This window comes from Pipistrellus hanaki (genome assembly GCF_964339955.1).
Source record: "Pipistrellus hanaki genome assembly, chromosome: 18".
NCBI classification, from domain to species: domain Eukaryota; kingdom Metazoa; phylum Chordata; class Mammalia; order Chiroptera; family Vespertilionidae; genus Pipistrellus; species Pipistrellus hanaki.
The window spans coordinates 36,448,490-36,468,370 of record NC_140520.1 but is presented as its reverse complement, the minus strand read 5'-3'; the positions used below and the strand labels follow the sequence as shown (position 1 = coordinate 36,468,370).

Sequence of the window (19,881 nt, the reverse complement as noted above, 5' to 3'; positions counted from 1 at the left end):
TAAGCAACAAGGGTAATATGAAAGGCCAAGGAACCAGCTGCCACCATTAAAACAGCACAGATCCACGCTGGTTCTCCCCACAATGAGCCCAGCCCTATTAACCTCTTCACTGCCCTCGGGAACCTCAGCAATTTCTCACCACAGCTCAAGTGCAAGCTGCTTTCCCTGTTTGCATGCAACTGTGAGTTAACTCGGGCAGTTGCAGTTCACGGTATATTCCTGGAGATAAGCAGTATCAGACTTATCTATAAGCTTAATAAGATATTGCTGATTCCTGGAGATAAGCAGTATCAGTGACTAAAACCAGGTAAGGAAACACTGGGAGGAAGTGGAAGCGGGAACTGGAAGCCGGAAGGGAAGCAGAGAAGAGCTGGAAAGGCTCCTGTCAGCCCAAAGATCCTCTCCCACAAGGCAGGACTCAGGACTCACTGAATGAGCCTGCAGGGAACCAGTGAATACCCTGCACAAGGCGACCTGCTTACACATGAGGAGCCACGGAAGCATCTGCCTCTCAGCATTAGCGCTCCAGAGCCCCCAGCCCGTTCTTTCCTCCGCCCTCGCGGCCCCACGGGCGGGCTTCCCGCCTGGCGCTGGCTCCTGCCGGGGCTCCCTAGGGCTCTGTCTCACCCCTGGCCCTCCCCCGGCAGCCTCATAAATGGTCTGGGAACTAGAGCAACAGTTTTGTTTTGTTGGGTCTCAGTTCTCTTCCATGATTTCCCTTATTGTTTGTTTGCTTTTCAGGGGTTGGGGTTGAGATAATCAATAAATGATCTCAGTAATTAGAAAGAAAACAATAAAAATGACATTAAACTGTTTCATTTCACTTGCCAAGAACAGAGATGTCTTCCAATTTCATTATAGAGGCTTTTGTTTTAAAACATGAAAAGGGGCACTTGTCTGCTTGGTCACATTTACAGCCCCGAATCCCTTTCTTGGGCTTTGCCAGTGGTAGGACTGTCTCACCAAGATATAACTAAAACGCCAGGACTGTTCCTGCCACTGCAACTGATCCTGGGCCCAAACCTGGCACCGGTGCCTGGGCTTCCACCTACTGAGAGCCTGGGAAGGTGGCAGGCTCTTTCATGTCCCAAAACAATAACTGCCCAGGGTCTGGAGAAGGTTTAAAAACACATTCCTCTGCCTCACCACGAAGCTTGTGTCTCTAGGAAGTGCAGAGCTGACGCCTGAAACTGACAGCCGTGTGCACTGGGGAGATTAGGCTGTTCACGCTGCAGCTCCCGGGACTCAGATGCTGGCAGCTCTGCTGGCCGCTGTGCGGAAACTCTAGCCCCTCCTCTGACTGTGATGGGACATGTCTGATTGGAGTATGATTGTTTTCTAAGAGAGTCAGAGCAAGTGACCTTCGCTATGCATAAAAAGAAGATGGAAGGGTGTGAGAAATAGCTCACCTGTCCGAATTTCAAATGACAAGACTGGGAACAGAGGCATGGGGGAAATGAGATGCTTAATAATAATCTCCAGAGCAGGCACTGTACATGCACACACGTGGCAGGGACCATAGCCTACTTGTTTAGTCTCTCCTCCGGTTCCTCATTGGCTGTTTCCTATAAGTAGCTGTCAGACGTTGGGCCATTTAAGAATTGGACGGAGGCCGTTCTAGCTGCCTCCACCTCCCCTGCCTAGCTGAGGCAGATGCCTGGCGGGGTTTCCACCCGGATGCTGGCACCACATTCTGCTTGCCCCGGGAAAATTCCACAAATTCCATCAGAAGCAGACCCTGCTGGAGATGGACCACAGAGGTCCATTTCTTACAAAAGGGAAAAAGGGACAATGTGAAGCTCAGAGATCTTGAAGGGAATAGTATCACTGGGGAGAAAACACTTCATGCAGCCAAAGAGAAGTAAAGAGTCACTAAGGAGGAATATGTTATAAAAAATAAAAAGGGAAATACATGAGAGGGAAACAAGGCACTTAAAGGGAAACTTATTGGGAGGATCGTTCAGATAATGCACTAGGAAATGGGGTGCAGATAAAAGGAAGGGGAAATGAAAACAAGTGAAATGTCAAAATCATACACACAGGTGCGCACACACACTCACGTATGCATTCACACATACACACACATGCGTGCACACATACACACATACACACACATAGTCACACACTCGGAAGAAGAAGAAAGTAAAAAGGCCACTACAGGCAAAAAAAAGATAGTCACCAAAATCTCTCAACCCCTGTGGGACCGAGGTGGTGCCTGTGGAATAAGGAGTGAGGGAAAGAGGCTGGGTGGGAAAGAGGGGACATGCTCTCAGCCATAACAGAGGCGGGGGAGGGGGCAGAGGGGACATGATCTCAGCCATAATACGGGGGAGAAAAGGGGATGTCCTCAGCCATAACAGAGGACCAGCAAAGCAAAAGACCTTACAGAGAAAATGACATTCAAAAATATTAGGAGAGTCAGAAAGGTCCAAATCCAAAAAGATACCTGTTTCTTTGAAACAGTGGCTATCCACCTGCGTTGTGTCATGCGGGTTACTGAGCTGGAAGGTCTCACGGCTCACCTTCCGATGGAGCAGGGAACTGGGCAGAGACAGAGGGGCTGGTGGCACCGGCACCGCCAGGAGCGTGGGCTCCGTGCCAGAGGCCACGTGCTAAGAGTCCTCAGTAGACTGTGTGGGTCTCCCAGACCTCAGAGGCCCAGAGCGTGCAGGCAGGAGGGTTCATGCTGGGAAAGGAGCAAAACAAAGGGCGCTGCCTCCAGCCCCACCTGGCCTTCCCCCTCCAGGGCCCATCGGACCCTGCATTGCTTCCTCTAGGTCAGGGGTTCTTCACTTCGCTGGTGCCTAAGCCTCGTCTGATGGGGTCTAAGAACCTTGCTCAGAGTCCTGCTTTTAACGTCACAATGGGATTATAAAGGAAATGAGTTATTTTGAAATACAATCGTCAAAAATATTTTTAAAGTTGTGGTATAATAATGTGCATCTTTATCAAGAGCTACAGCTGAGCCAACAACTGCTGTGCTTTTCAGGGAGCAGCCTGTCCGGCACAGGGGAAGCTATTACAGCTGTGGAGTGGCTGGTGTGGACCCTGATTCTGGCCGGGAGCGGAGTGCACACTGCAGTGGTGTGATGCTCACTTTGCGGGAACTCTAACCTTCAGCAGGAGAGGAGTGAAAATGAGTGTGTGGGTTTCTCCTCATCCAAATCCACAGGGTCTTAAATTCTATTCTCTAAAGCTTGAAGGGACTATCAACACTGGGATTAAAATCCTGTTCTAGGTCAGCCTCAGGCTGTCCTCAGAGGAGAGAATTTCCAAACTAGGCCCCCTCTATCCCCTCAGCAGGAAAAGGGGGGGGGGGGGGGGAAGAAAACAAACCAAGGAAACAAAACCACTTTTCCAAATTCCTTTACCTGCGGACAACCCTCTCACTCTATAATTGGAGAATGGCCTACAAGGCAGGTTCTGTGTTAGAATATGGGGATGAATAGATTTCAACAATAGGACCAGTAATCACTTTCTAGCATTAATGAGAAGTTGAAGGCACACAGCGTGATGGCCCTGGACAAGGCTGGGAGGGAGGTACAGGATGAGGCTGCAAATCCAGGAGCCACATTCTGAAATTTAGGTTTTCTTTCTCTCCTCCCCAAAAAGGCAAAGCTTTTTATGGCCTCCCCAGGAGCCCGCACCGGCTTAGCAAGAATTCTTCTCATCCTGGTCCTCATCTCTAACTTCTGGCAACCAAGGAGGAAAGCACTTCATCCCGAAGCCCTCCTTGGGGCGCGAGTGCCTGCGGATCCAGGATGCCATGTAAAGAGACTGGATTAGCTTCACCCAACCCAGGATTTCTCAACCTCATCTGACCAGGAATGGTTTTCCCGTTAGATGGGTACTCCTGTTCATCACGCAACCACAGACGCCATGGTGACTGCTGACCGCACGGCCGTTTCCTTCCCCGGGGACCAAGGCGCTCTGGCTCAGGGAAGCTGTCATCCATCCTTTCATTGCTAACCCCAAGAACATGGGGCCCCTGCAGGTCTGTGAGTGCGGGGCCGGCCAGTGGGTTGGCCAACGGGTTGATCAGCTGAATAATGAATGTCAGAGAGATGGAAAGAAAGGCTGAGTGCAGGTCACCGTGTGGCCCAGGGAGGAGAACAACGGGAAAGGCCAGGGCAGGGTAAGTTTATCATAAACTTCAGTGCAGGTCTAGTTCACGTCCCACTTAAACTGAAAGAGCAGGGCAGCCCTCTCGCTGCAGAAGAGGCAGGCATGTCCTAGTCCAGGCATCTGGAGCTCCGACAAAAAGCAGGTCTCTAGTGAGTCCGTAGCATCTCATCTGCAGTCTGCGCATGCTTACTGGGACATCTCAGCAGGTATCAATTCCTAGCAGGTTATGGCAGCTAAGAGGAAGGTCAAAGGCCAAAACAGGGCATGATCCTAAACAGTTTCCAATTATAACCCTTAGTGGGCTGGGTCACATTTATAGGAGATAATAAAGTGGTAAGAAGTTATTCATAGAGGTACAGATGTAGGAGAAAAACATTAATAGTTGGATTTCAACCCAGCAAGCCTTTAAAGAATGTTCTTTCATCGACCATCTGTTTTAGGATCCTGATCAACTAATTCCACCCACTGTATAATCCCCAAAGCAGAACTAGCAAGAAACAACATCTGCTGGGTACAGCAGGATGACATATAGCATTTTTGTTTTTACAAAACTTGAGTTCAAAAAGAATCTTCAAAATTAAAATTAACATTGAAGGACCTGGATGAGCGCCCACTGCTGCCAGAATAGACAGAACAGTCCACTCAGGAGCTTTTTTGCCAAAGACCCAGGGGTTCGCTTTTCCTAAAGCTGATCGGGGCCGAAGTAAGAGTTAAACTCAAGACTGAATGCTTTTTTCTATTTCTATTTCCTACTTCTGGGAACAAAAGCTCCTTATAGGTACCTGAAATTTAAATCAATAGCTCAGGAAGAACAGTTAAAGAATTAATGTAATTAAAGAGGCTTTGGTGTTTTTTATCACTGTTTCTGTATTTCTTTCACAATCTAACCTTTGCTGCTATCACAAACCTGTTTATTATAGTAGATAAGCTGCAGGCTGCTCATACCCACACCAGAATCATCACGTCCCCGAAAGTTCGCCTTCCAAAAATAGGTTGACCTCTGGTAATAATGAGGTAAATGTTGGGGGTTCCTACCATCTTAGTTTTCCCAGGGCTGAGGGGTTTCTCAGGTGCTGAACCTGGGAGAACCCTGGGCGAACTGGGACAGAGTTGGTTACTCTGATGGCTATATGACACTGAGATAAGTGGGGCGTTTTTTGTTAGAAAAGTTATTCTTCATTAAAAACATGATTTAAACAGGATTATTTTTCATTGCTGAATCACTCAATAGCTACAGCAAATTATTGCATGCAAATCACTTCAAATTCAGTAAATTACTATCACGTGATTGTGCAGCGACTCTACATTCTTATTGTACTTGGAACACTTGCAGTTTTCTTTAAAAATACACTTACTACTTTTCTGGAGATGTATTTTTTATTTTTATATTTTCTAAAATCAATGAAATGCTTATAAAATAACTGAGTGGTTATTCTAAGAAAAGGTGTTGCCTGTATTTCTTACTGTAAACTAGCAAGAGGAACTGTGGTTTGGCTGGTTTCCACCTGTGCGTGTGCTGTGGCCTCTGGTTGGGCATCAAAGCCTCTCCTGGTTGCCGGGCACTGAACTGACCAAGGAGGGGCAGGCACTCCCTCTCCACTCGGCTCATCTGCAGACTGAGGTGAACCAGCAGTGACGGAAGTTCCATTCCATCCGATTTCCACCCCACAGAGTGGAGGGTCCCTCCACATTCCTTCTCTATCCACTCGTCCACTCAAGACAAAGAGAAGAGCTGCCCTCGCCAGTTTGGCTCAGTGGATAGAGCGTTGGCCTGTGGACTGAAGGGTCTCGGGTTTGATTCCAGTCAAGGGCACTGAGCCAGGGTTGTGGGCTCAGTCCCAAGTAGGGGGCATGCAGGAGGCAGCTCATCCATGATTCTCTCTCATCATTGATGTTTCTATGTCTCTCCCTCTCCCTTCCTCTCTGAAATAAATAAAAAGTGCAAAAAAATAAGAATTTCTTTTAAAAAGAGAGAGGAAGAGAGAAGGAGTAAGATGAGGAGGAAGAGGACAAGAAGGAGGAAGAGGGAGGAGGAGAAGGAAGAGAAGGAGGAGGAGGGAGGAGGAGGAAGAAGGAGGAGGAGGGAGGAGGAGGAAGAAAAGGAGGAGGAGGGAGAAGAAGAAAGAGCTAAGCTAGCCAGTAAACACCACCTGGCTGTTTCTCCACACGCCAGGACGGCTCCCATTCTGGTCGGAGTCACCAGCAACTGGGGCCTAGACTGCGACCTGTGCCCTGTCTCCCTTCAGACTGTTCTTCACTAGTTAGAATGATCCTGTTGAAAGTCTAATCGTGTCACTACTCTGCTCAAACTCTTCAAAAACTAATGATCTCACACAGAGACCATAAACTCTCACGTCATTGCAAGGGTCTGCCCACCCTTCTCTCTGACCTTGATCTCACGAGTAACATTCAATGAACACTTGCCACCGTCCCTCTCTCCAAGCCGCCTCCACAGCAGAGCCCATCTCAGTCACGCTGGCTCAGCCACATTCACACTTGCTCCATCCTTCCTGCTCCCCGGAAACGGGACAGTAGGTCCCGCTGCCTCCGTCTGATGTCAAGGTCTGTCCTCCCGACTCCAGAGCCCCTGCCGCCAAGCTCTTCCAACTCAGCTTGCTCTCCAGGAATAGCTAGGCATTCTCAGAATGAAGCGAGAGGCCAGGGAGTCCTAGTTCCTACTCCATGGGATTCTAAGGACACAGAGGCCACCACCTTCAGCCTGGCTTTTAAGGCTACCCATCCCACTCCCAACCCGCCCCACCGCATGTCCTCTCAGCAACTGTATTTCCTTGTGCTTCCAGGGAGGCACTGCCCACGGAAGCCCCGCAGATATGCCTGCTGTGGGCCAGTCAAGATTTCTTTGTCACTGCTTTGCGCATGCTTCAGAGATTTTCCCATTCTCTGTGCCTTGACCCTTCTTTAAATCCTGTTTATGTCTGTCTCCTCCTCTGACAAAGTTTTCTCGGTCACTTCCACTTCCTAATAACTGCTCCTTTGCCAACAACCCTGTGACACTTGTACTTCACCCGAACGTAGTCCTTGCTTGTGGGTTTCCCTGTAAATATCCTAAACACCTTTTGTGTGTCTGCTCCTCCCCACAGTGCTTCAGAGTACTCTCTCAAGCTGACTCCTAGGGGTGTCGAACTCAATCAGAGAAGGGGCCAAAATCTAAAATCCAGCCTAAATCGCAGGCCGAATGGTTTACTGAATAGTCATAAACTGACAATGTCATAAACTGACAGCGGAGTGCAGTGATGACAGCGCGGTGTGGGCCACATTGCAAGGCCTGGCGGGCTGGATTTGGCCCGCGGGCCTTGTGTTTGACACATGTGCTGGCAGGTGCTGCTAGCAGACTGACCTACACCTGCGCTCATTCCCATAGAGGCTGTCTGAATCAAAGCACAGTGGTTGGCGCTCCTTTACCAGGACTGTTTACAAGTGGCAGTGAAATGAAAGGAAAAGCTTAAATGTTAGCTAGTGTTTAAAATCAGTAACACTTCCCATGACCCTGCCAGCTTGTACCACACGTGTGGAGATTTCTCATGTGTCCTAAGGCAACTTCTGCTTTTCAACCCCCTCTCTGACCCTCGCCACCAACCGTCCACGAGAGCCCAAAGCCATTGGAAGGTGTACCAAGAACATCAAGCTTCCCCAAGTCCCTGCTCACACTTAGTGTCGGATCTGGTCTGAGAACACCAGATCCACATTGTTTATCCTGACCGCTCACTATGGCCCCCTACGTCAAAGGAGAATTAGTACCTTGGACAATTTCCACCACAGAGCCTGATAAATTTACTTACCTCAACAACTCAGTAAGAAGAAACCATAAAAGAGAATGTCGCAGTAAATGTTTCTGCCCATTCTGTACCCTCTCTAGGCTGATAAAAACTCACTGTTTCTTAGAGTAGTAGATAAAACATAAATCCTGGAAAATGCTACGTTGAATAAAAAGTTTTGCCTAATGTGTCCCCATTTGTATTATTTCTTTTGAAGAGCGAACTGGAGCTATCAAGCCACTGGTTAATGACGGAAACGACATGGTGCTGCGTCACGGTGACTCACCGGATCCATAGGCCCGCAGAGCTCCCGGAAGGTCTTCGCAGGGTTCGTCTGCAGGACCTCCAGTGCCACGCAAGGGCCAGAATACATTTCTGTCACCATCTCCTGTGATGCATAATATAAAATATTAAAAATTAAAGTAAAAATTATCTTTGGCTTCTTCCCCACCTACACTCTACCTACCAAGCAGCTCCCAAATTTTGTCCACTTTCCCAACAAAAGTGTCTGTGTTCTCTCATCTCCGTCCCCACCGCTGCCACCGTGTGAACGGAATCCTGGACACTCTCACTATCTGAATTCATCTTCTAGTACAACTTCCTTTCACAGGGTCTCTCCTCATGAGCACAGCACTGCTGAAAGTATCTCTGAAGAAATACATTCCAAAGAGTTCCTTCCCAAGACATGAGAAACAGCAGGGAGAGGTTTGTCTCCTCATTAAACATTGGGAAAGCAGACCCTCCCGATGGAGCCACAGTCTTCAGACACTGGTGGAGGGCAGGCCAGTGGTCCTGGGAGAAGGGAAGCGAGTGAGGCGAGTTTGCAACTGCCCAGCTCCGTGCCTGGAGGCCGTTTCCAGACAGTGGGACAGGGTGAGGGGACGGAGCCAGCATTCTCAGCAGTCCGGGAGACACAGACGGTGCATGGGGCAGACTGGGCGGGATGAACTACTAGAGGGGGTGCAGGAGCCCGGGGAGGGTAACCCCAGGGATCTGCCAAGAACGTCACTTGAATTGTTGGCTAAGAGACTGTGTGTGCAGAGGATACAATCCAAAGCTGAGATAAAGAACTCCCAGAAGCATAAGTGGAATGATTCAGAAAGACACATGAAACTGAGAGGGCGGAGTGGCCAGCCCTCATACAACACCGAGGGCATCAGACAGAGTTTGGGGGTAGGGGGGCAGGTGAGCTCAGTAAAGGAGCTAGGGCTTCTGGGGCTGAGCCAGACCACAGGACAGCAGCAGAGACAGGGCCAGACCATGCAGGGCCAGGGGCCATTGTTGTGGCCTTGCAGGGCTCATGGTACACAATGCCACAGTAAAGTAAGTTACTTGTTTCAGGACACCACTGCGATACTAATCTCAATGTAGCCATCATACCAAATAGAAATGTCAGAAGTTGAGAGAGGAGGGAGGGGACGTCATAATTAATATGATCCCCAGAGCCCTGCCCCTGAGGGCCCCTGACTGTATCCCTTTGCTATCCACGAAGGTCCTGTGTGACTGATTGTGGTGGATAATTGGGGTGAGTGTGATTTCCTGTCTCATGCTCCTGAAGTTGTGCCTGCACTAAATGACAAGAGCCAAGTTCTCAGCAGGGGGAGGTGGGGTCATGGACATGCAGGGCTGAGGAGGGTATGGAGGTCTCACTCATCTCATTGTCAGGAACAGTGAACTTCTTGAAAAAAAAAAAAAAAAGTCAAAACTCTCTCTGACACAGCAGGCCTAATGGGGCAGTGTACCAGCACAAATGAGTCTGAGACAATTTGATAGAGAGGGGAAGGAAGCTAACTTTGATGAAATGCCTACTATATGCTATCTTAAGGAACAATTTGGCGTACTTGAATATAGTCATTTGTTTCCAAGGGCCCGTTTAGTCTCGTTTCTTCTGTCTCCTCACATTTTCAGATGACTCTACCTGCATTTGTGTCATTAAACTAGATGGTGAGTGCTGCTATGAAATTATACAGTCATGTTAAGAACTACTTGCTTTTAACTTCCTAAAGCATTTGGGACAGTGTCCCCCATGAGAATATTATAAACTTCGCAGATAATGTCAAAATGTGTCAATATCCCAGCAATATTTGTCCCCCTTGCATTTTCTGTTTCCAGTGGCTCTCAGGGGTAGAATATCGCAGTCACTGAGTATCGCTGACTGTCAGCTGGCAGAATCCTATATACTTTAAAGAATACTTTCCTCATTAAAGATTATCCTGAGATTCCCCAGATGTGAGACATACAAACTGTTTTCAGTACGAATGTTTTACGTTTAGTTTGATACTTACGTTATACTCAGACACCACTCCTTTATAAACTTCGTAAAACTCTTCAACGTTAGCCCGATCCATGTTGAACTATATTAAAACACATACACAACACCCAAAACCATAAGTTGATCAAGCAAAGAAAACAAACTACACTTAAGCACTCAAGATTTATGATCTCTTGGATATATTTTCTTTACTTTAAAATGTAAAGTTTGCATGAATCAAATACTCTTAGAAGAAGGAAGTGTTATCAGAGGCTAGGTCATCAATAATAAAATTGTGTAACGATTGGAGTGCTTAATGTGTCAGCATTGCTCTTGGTCCTGTCAATGCAATATCTCCTTTGATGCTGTGACCACCCTGCCATGTGAGGGTTGATACCAGGCCCAATTGCATGAGGCTAAGACTCAGAGGGGCTGTGGAATCCCCACAAACCTGGGTTCCATCTCAACCTGACCTCACTGGTCATGCTCTTTACCACAGAATGACACTTCTCTGAACAAAACTTCATTCCCAACATAAGAAAGAGACATATATAATGCAATGGTGTTTATGGATAAACTAGAGCCTGGTGCATGAAATTCATGCACAGGTGTGTGTGTGTGTGTGTGTGTGTGTGTGTGTCCCTCAGCCCAGCCTGCACCCTCTCCAATCTGGGACCATTCAAGGGATGTCCGACTGCCCAGGATCGGGCCTAAATGGGCAGTTGGACATCCCTCTCACAATCCAGAACTGCTGGCTCCCAACCGCTCACCTGCCTGCCAGCCTGATCACTCCATAACCACTCCCCTGCCAGCCTGAATGACTCCTAACTGTCCTCCCCTGCTGGCCCGGTCACCCCTAACTGCCCTCCCTTGCCGGCCTGGTCACCCCTAACTGCACTCCCCTGCAGGCATGGTCGCCCCCCCCCCCCACTGCCCTCCCGTGCAGGCTTGGTTGCCCCCAAATGCCCTCCCCTGAAGGCCTAGTTGCCCCCAACTGCCTTCCTCTGCCAGTCTGGTCACCACTAACTGCCCTCCCCTATAGGCCTGATCACCCACAACTGCCCTCCCCTACAGCCCTCTTGGGCAGCCATCTTGTGTCCACATGGGGGCAGCCATCTTTAATCACATAGGGGTGGCCATCTTGTGTGTTGGAGTGATGGTCAATTTGCATATTACCTCTTTATTATATAGGATTAGTGGCACACACACAAAAAAATGATACTAAAGAAAATTACTTCAAATGTTGTTGAGAAGGTTGAACATAAGATTTTCTCCCAAGCATTCTAAAGTCCCTAGTTAGTCTAGCTTATGGTAAAGCACCTGGAATTCCTGCTGCTCTTCAAAAAGGGTTGTAAGATATGTTAAAGATAAGCCTACAAAGACTCATTTCTGTCCAAGCTGCATTCAAATTTAGTTAGAAGTAAAAGTTCATCAAGTTTTAGTGTCTCAAAACCTAAGACCTTAAATGTTTTCAGAAATAGTCTCAGACTTTTCCAATTTTATTTCCCACCTCTCTCCACTCACTTTGCTTATTGTCGTCAAGACTGATGATTATGGAGAAATTCCTGCCCACTCAGACAATAATTCAAACTAGGGGAATTTATCTTATGAGCAACATAATAATTCAGGGAGGGAATTTTGTTTGGTTTCAGATAATTTTTTTAATCCTATATTCATTCACACAACCTGTACTATTAAAGTAGTAACAGAAAATATAACTTATTAAATACCTAGCAATTTGCACTGGAAATTCCACAATTCTTGCAATGGAAATTCTTCCATTAGGTAGAGTTGTTTCATTTAATCTACGTAGGCAGACAATAATGGTCTCCTTGCTTAGCTGATAAAACTGAAGATAAGAATAGTTGAGCCCTGGCCTGTGTTATAAGTGATTAGAGTGTTGGCCCACACACAGAAGGGCCATTGGTTCAATTTCCGGTCAAGGGTACACACCCGGGTTGCAGGTCCAATTCCCATATGGGAGGCAACTGACGGATATGCCCCCTTTCACATTGATGTTTCTCTCCACCCTTACCCCCCCCTCCCCCCCAGCTCTTTTTAAAAAGCAATGAAAAAATATCCTCAGGTGAGAATTTAAAAAAAAAAAAAAAAAAAGGCTTGACATTTGGCTAAGGTCACATACCTAGAAAGCAACTGACCTGTGACTCATAATCAGATCTTTAGGATTCCAACAAAGAAGGACTGTGATTGTCACTAAATCACCATGCCTCCCCCACAGGGCCAATGAATCCTTTTAAGATTATTCTATTCTTGTTTTCACTGAGCACCTACAAGGACCAATCACTGAGTTACGTTATGCGTTGATCTAGACAGACTTTGATCAGTGTTTACAGCTAAAATTCCAGCACTGGTTATTTTTTAAGCAGGCTTAGGTCTCACAAATACATAGCCACACTGCTACTTTGGGAAGATCCTAGATAAGATTCTTCTAGATAAGATTCTTCAAATACCAACTTCCTCATCAGTCTTCAAGTTTTTGCCTGAAGACTTTGCAAACCAGTGGATATTTCTGACCTTCTCTCAGCCTATGGACAGCCCCACCAATCGGATCAGTATTTCACTATCATAACAGCAGAAGCTTTCTGGCCTTCCATACTGTAACACCCACATTGTTTATCGGGTTCCGGTAATCATTTGCACCCGATTCCTCCTCAAATGCACTGGCACGTGGAGCACAGAGGCCTGAGCTCCGCAGGAGCGGTGCTGCTTCCTCAGTGAATGGTTTCCTGGACGGAGCCGGGCAGTCTGCCAGCCGCAGAGGGGCTGAAAGGCGCTGGCTCCTCGAAGGTGCCAGAGGGGAAAGCCAGGAACCAGCACAAGGCCCTGGTCAGGAGAAATCCATCCGGAATGATCTCTTCCCCCACTGCCCTCTGAGTCACAGATCCAAACAACAGAAAAGTCACTATAACTACTGCTTAATTCTATCTTTTGTTTGTAAAAATTAAATACTTTGTTTCAGCCCATATTTGCCAGCAAAGTTCCAGGAACTGCATAAACCTGTGCCAGCTTCAGTTAGGTGCACAACTTGACTATTTGTTTTCTCAGTGAAGGATTTGATGGGCAAAATAATTTCAAAAACATTAGTATTATAAGATTACCAAGTTCAGTAACTCTATTATTATTATTATTATTATTATTATTATTATTATATTTTAATGCAGAGAAAACTCAGTGTAAAACGTCTTAAAAGTTATGTAGAAAAAAACAATTCCTCAATAGGTTGTGACTCATTGCAAACTACGTACCATCTGCATAGCTGAGACCTCAAAGCCTGCGTCTCGGATGGCCATTAGAATCTTTCCCAGCAGTCCTGGAAATACAGAACAAACGCTTGAAAAATGCAAAACTTCTCAGGCATTTCGGTTGCTTAGAAATACAAATTTTCTGCATCAACTCCCTTTCCTTTGCTTACACTCTCTGAGGAAATCACATTTCCCGAGGGACACTGAGCCCCTGAGACAGCCTGCGATGGCCATTCCATCCTCTGGGAGGTGAGGGCTCCGGGAACATCGGGGATGACCCGGAAGACAAACCACTTCTAAGAAACTATTTTGCTCTAGGGCCCCTGAAGTCCAGTGACGTAGAGAACATGAAAATCCAACCACTAAAACTAATACTGCAAGAAAATGAAATTCCCAAGTCCTAGGCACACAGAAAGTTCAGAGAAGAAACATCAGGTTATCACTGAGGAGGCAGCAGAAGCTCCGTGCGAGTCTGGGAAAGTGAGCACGTCCTCACAACAGTGAGACGTCAAAAGGAAAACCAGCTGAAAAGAGAAATGGAACCCAAACGGATGAAGGCCCCGGGCGTCAGCAGGAGGAATGTGTGTGATGGGGTCTGTGAACGCTGCAAGGCTGGGACAGGTTTTCCCATTCCATTCACTTTCTATAAAAATATTCTGATTCTTTAGTTTTTCAAGTCAACTAAAACTCTCTCTCTCACACACATTCACACACACCCATTCTCACACACACACACCAACTCACCCTCACATTCACACACACACACTCTCACACACATTCTTATACTCACTCACACTCATACACACCCACTAACACTCATACTCACACACACACACACACACACACACTCACACACATTCTTCTTTTTTAAATTTTATTTTTAATTTTTATTTTTTTAATAAATTTTTATTGTTCATGTTATTACAAATGTTCCTTTCCCCCCCCTCCATTGCTCTCCTCCACCCCACCCTCTGCCCTTTCCCCACCCCCCATTGTCCTCATCCATAGGTGCACAGTTTATGTTCAGTCTCTTCCCACATCCCCCTCTCTCCTTTTCCCCAAGAATCGTCAGTTCACTCCCCTTCCATACCTCTGATTCTATTATATTCACCAGTTAATATTGTTCATCAGATTTTTTTTTAATTCCCTTAGTTTTTAGATTCACTTGTTGATAGTTACATATTTGTTGTTCCTAATTTTTATCTTTATTTACTTTCTCTTCCGAAAGAACCCCCTTCAACAATTCATATAATTCTGGTTTGGTGATGATGAACTCCTTTAGCTTTTTTTTATAAGTGAAGCTCTTTATCTGGCCTTCGATTCTGATAGCTTTGCTGGGTAGATTATCTTTGGCTGTAGGTTCTTACTATTCATCACCTTGAATATTTCTTGTCATTCCCATCGGGCCTGCATGGTTTCTGTTGAGAAATCAGCTGATAATCGTATAGGTGCTCCTTTATAGGTAACTACCTGCTTTTCTCTTGCTGCTTTTAATATTCTCTCTTTGTGTTTTGCTCTTGGAATTTTAATTATGATTTGTCTTGGTGTGGTCCTCTTTGGATTCCTTTTGTTTGGAGTTCTGTGTGCTTCCTGGACTTGTAAGTCTAATTCTTTCGTCAGGTGGGGGAAGTTTTCTGTCACTATTTCTTTCAGTATGTTTTCGATATCTTGCTCTATCTCATCTTCTGGGACCCCCATAATTCTGATGTTGGTTCACTTGAAGTTGTCCCAGAGGTTTCTTACATTATCTTCAATTTTCTGGATTCTCTTGCCTTCTTGCTTCTGTGGAGAAGTGTCTTCTGGCTCTTTATGTTCCAAATCTTTGACTTGATTCTTGCGATCTTCCATTCTGTTTTTAGGACTCTGTATAATATTTTTTATTTCAGACAATGTATTCTTTATTTCTTGTTGATCCCTTATCATTTCTTGTTGATTCCTTATTAATTCTAGTTGATCCCTTTTCTATCCTCATAGATCTTATCGACCTTTTCTAGGAAATTCTTGAAAAACCTTATAAGCGTAGATTTGAACTCTATTTCCAGTCACTTTTTGTCCTCCGTTTCTTTCGTTTGTGATCTATCAATATTACGTTGTCTCCGCATTTTCGCAGCTTCCCTGATCGGGGGGGGTTTCAGGGTGGAGCCTACAGGCTTGGCTTTCGTCAGCCCCGCCCTATGCGGTTCCTGAGTCTCAGTAATCCCCAGGGTCCTTCAGTACTCGCTGCAAGCGCCTCTGAGAGAAAGGTGCCCTCGGTTTTCGCCTGTTACCAAACAGTCTAGGCTCTCCCCCAATGAGCCCGGAACTGGGATTCAGTTCAGTTGGAAGTGGAGTTGGAGGTGGCGTTCAGAGCAGTCCGGAGCTTTTGTCTCCTTCCCGCCAGGGCAAACCCATGGCACAGCCAACCATCCCTTCTCTGCGCACAATGTGCGGCGCCTCCAGGACCTCCTTTCGCTGCTCCCCCGGGGTTCTGCCTTACAGCCCAGCTCCCTATGGCTGAGCCTGGGTCCCCAGGGTCTGGCCTAGAACTGGGGTTCAGAGCGGTCGGAACTGGGGCCCAGCACAGTCAGAGCTTTTATCTCCTTCCCGCTAGGGAACGCCAGCCAGGCACTCAGCCGCCCTCCTTTCCGGCTCCGTCCTCTTCGTGTGCACCGCGTGTCTCCATACCTTAGGCTTTTACAGCTCCTCTGCTCTTCCTTCTGGTTTTCTCCTTGCTTCTCGTTGTAGAATTTCCAGTCAGTCGGCTTTCCTGTAGTTCTGGGTAATGTCCATTTTATATTTTAGTTGTATTTTATTGAAATTGTTGTGTGCGGCTGCGGCTAGGTGTTTACCTGTCAACCATCTTGGATTCTCCCTCACACACATTCTTATACTCATACACATTCACTCACACACACCCACTAACACTCACATACACACACACACTCTCACACACATTCTTATACTCACACACATTCACTCACACTCATACACACCCACTAACACTCACACACACATTCCCATACACACACACACACACACACACTCACCATATTCTAGGTCATCTGGGTGTTCACCCAGTCATCCCAAATTACCAATAAGAACCAGTGTCTGGATGTGCATCTTATTTAGGTTACTGTTATTGCAGCCAAGCAGTGCTATTTTCCTTGTAGAAGGGTGAGGGATAAAAAATAAAAATAAAAAACAATGCCATCTATTTCTCAAATGACACATCGGTATCACATGAATGCCAAATGACATCATAGCACACTGTACAAACAAAAGCTGTGCAGAAGTCTGAGCATGTACCAGGCTCATGTAAGACTCTGAACAGTCTGACCTTCATGGTTAGTTTTGGCAAACATATATATTTAAAAGCCAAGCCACCGGGAAGACAGAATGACCAAAATGACCAGAACAACGAGTCGCTATGACACACACAATGCAGCACCCAATGGGCAGGATCAGGGCCCTGATCTGCCCCCGCAATGTCCCGCAGCCCCTCCCCCACAGCCAGCTCTGCCCCTGATTGGCTTTCCCTACCCCAATTGGGGTGGGGTCAGTAGCCAACCACTCGAGGCCCTTCCCCCTGGCCGGCCCAGCCTTGATCAGCCCCAATTGGGGTGGGATGGCTGGACCTCACCCATGCACCAATTCATGTACTGGGCCTCTAGTCACATTATAAATTTTATCCATTAAATAGCTTTGTTTGTACCAAATTTATAAAATTGTTTTAAACAGTTATACATGAAAAAGTTCATATTTAGCTTTATATTTGGAGATATTTGTGTTGCATTAAAAGTAAAATAACTTATTTAACACTGGGAATACATTTTTCCTTCAAAAGGAAACCCTGCCTGGTGTGGCTCAGTGTTGAGCTCTGACCTATGAACCAGGAGGTGACTCAATCCCCAGTAGGTGGGTGCAGGCGGCAGCCAATGGATTATTCTCTCTCATCATGAATGTTTCTATCTCCCGTTCCCTGTCTCTTCCTCTGTGAAGTCAATAAAAATAAAATTAAAAAAAAATTTAATATATAAAATAAAAGGAAACCCTGCCAAAAGCAATGGAGACTCCCAGAAAGCCTGAGCTGGACAACACAGGACAAAAGGGACGTGTTCTAGGAAGGTTACTAAGGCAACAATGATGGGGCAGCTGATCTGAGGGAAGGAATAAAGGACAGAAGAAGGCTCTGACATGATCAGCATGCCAACTGGGTTCGGGTGGCAGCAGCAGAGAAGGAAGGAAGGAGTAGAAGATGTTGCCAAACAAATGTAACAGGATGAACCTTGACAGACTGAAGAGGAAGGAGGAAGGTTTTGAGTCTAAGTGACTGGCAGAATGTGGCACTTTAAAGAAAAACAAGAACAAATGAAGGAAAAAGACAATGAATTATTCTGAACATAGAGACAGAATTTTAGAGCAGAACACAGACGGGTACTTGAGGACAGAGCTTGGCCAGTAGCTGAAGAAGATCACTGAGTTGTGAAGGAATGAAGTCCCTGGGATTTGGGGTACAGGTGCCATCCAACAGACAGAGATATAATGAGGTGCAGAGAGGTTAGAGCTGAAATGATGAGAATAAAGGACTTTTTGTTTGACAAAAAGAAGGGCAAAGGCAAAAAAGAGCTTAGAGTTTTAAAGTTTGGGAATTGAAGAATGAAAATGAATAAAGTCACATAAAGGAGACATGCAAGAGAATAAAGATACTACTATGATATGACAGCAGTATCACAGCGTCAAATGGAGCGGGAGTTCTTAGAATAGAGGGACAGTTAAGGCTTAACGGAGAATAAGGACCCTGGGAACTGAGATAACATATAATTTCAAACCTCTCCCATGAACTTTTTACCCTGGGAGACAAAACCCACTGGTCTCTTGTACTCTGAATGAACCGTTCACTCGTGTGTGATTTCCTAACCTCACACATTGATCATTTAGGAAATGTGAGCTCACTGAGTTACGCAGTCTTCCAAATGCTGACTCATTCCATGGGGCCACACTGAAAAGATCACCTCCAATAACACCACCACCCATTTCATCAGCTCAGTCTTCGGGCACGGGGAGCTGTCAGGCTCAAGGTGGCGAGTAATTTTCCAAGATTCTTGGAACTTTATCATCACTTGGGTCTTTGCCTTGGGCAACAACTGTTGTCAGCTGCCATGTCTTTGCAATGACAGGATTACTTAATTTTGAAAAGAGTTAAGTTGCAAACCAGGGGATATTTCTGGGGTGGCTATCAGTCTTGCAGGTAAATGTGGGACTCCCTAAAAAGGCCCCTCATTGAGTTCCCAATTCAACGGTACAAGTGCTTCTCGTAATGACAAGGCTGTATGTGAGTGTGGAGCACAAGTGCCCTGGGTGGACTGCCCTTAGTTCCCACGAAGTACGAGCATGACCTGTACCTGAGGGTCAAAAATTACTCCCATTGCTGCATCGAGGGCATTCTTACGTAAGAGGGGCATTTCCCTGCAGCACCTGACAGTTAAGCATGCGTGAACTCTTGATTTGTGCAAAGGCAGTCTCCCCGGCCACTGCCCTTGCACCATGTGTGCAAATGTCAACATATTTAAACAGGCAAATAAATCATATGGTCCCGAGCTTTCCTACTGTCCACAGCATGGTATTTTCCTATGACTGTACTTACATGTGGGATATAAAGCTTAAAACAACAATGAACAAATAAGGCAAACAAACAAAAACTCGTAGACGCAGACAACAGTATAGGGATCACCAGAGGGAAGAGGGGCGGGGTGGGTTAAGGGTAAAGGGGGTCAAATATATGGTGATGGAAAGAGACTTGACTCTGATGTATCATTGAAACCTATATATATAACGTAATTAACCAATGCTCCCCCCAATAAACTTAATTTTTAAGAAGGCAAATATAAATTCTTGGTATCATTATGTAAACAGATTTGACCTCATGGATAGGTCTTGTTTATTTTGATAAAGAAAATGCTTTACATGACTATTTAAGAATCCTGATCTAAATATGAAAGCAGTATTAAGCCTTCTGCATTAACCAATTTGAAAGGAAATCACAATCTACACCTGTTACAAGTCTGTAACCCATTAAACCAGCCCTGCGGAATGTACCAGTGACAGAACAGTTCCATTCACAGATAAACCAATGAACAGTTCCAGGCCCGCAGCACTGCCTCTGCCCAGCAGCCAGACACGAGGCAAGGACATTGCTTTTAATTATGTGGCTACATGTGGAGGCAGGACAGAGAGGACCTAAGAAATCCGTCCTGTGTTTAGCAGCCTGAAAAGACAAGCTGTCAATAACCACATGTCCTTTCCTTTGGCCTAGATAGGAAATGGTCAGGTGACTGAAAAAATGACCAATAACTATGCAAATGAAGTTAAAATGCAAAACTGCGTGAGGACACAGGCTGGAAGGGCACGCAAGGCGGAGGCTGCCTCCCGGGCGGTGTACACACAGCCAGCCGGTGCCCCGGTTTGCCGGTAACTCTGTGAATTACCT

At 46.2% G+C, this 19,881-nt stretch overlaps 1 protein-coding gene across 1 annotated transcript in view; it reads right to left on the bottom strand.

Moving 5' to 3' along the window:
• Positions 1-19,881, bottom strand: part of NME7 (NME/NM23 family member 7) — a 99,535-nt gene that overhangs the window by 41,105 nt on the left and 38,549 nt on the right. Inside the window, exons 8-10 of the mRNA XM_084867126.1 lie at positions 13,419-13,483; positions 10,187-10,255; positions 8,188-8,289 (exon numbers count right to left, since the gene is read on the bottom strand). Coding sequence (XP_084723252.1) covers positions 8,188-8,289; positions 10,187-10,255; positions 13,419-13,483 — 236 coding nt within the window. The remainder of the gene's footprint in view (positions 1-8,187; positions 8,290-10,186; positions 10,256-13,418; positions 13,484-19,881) is intronic.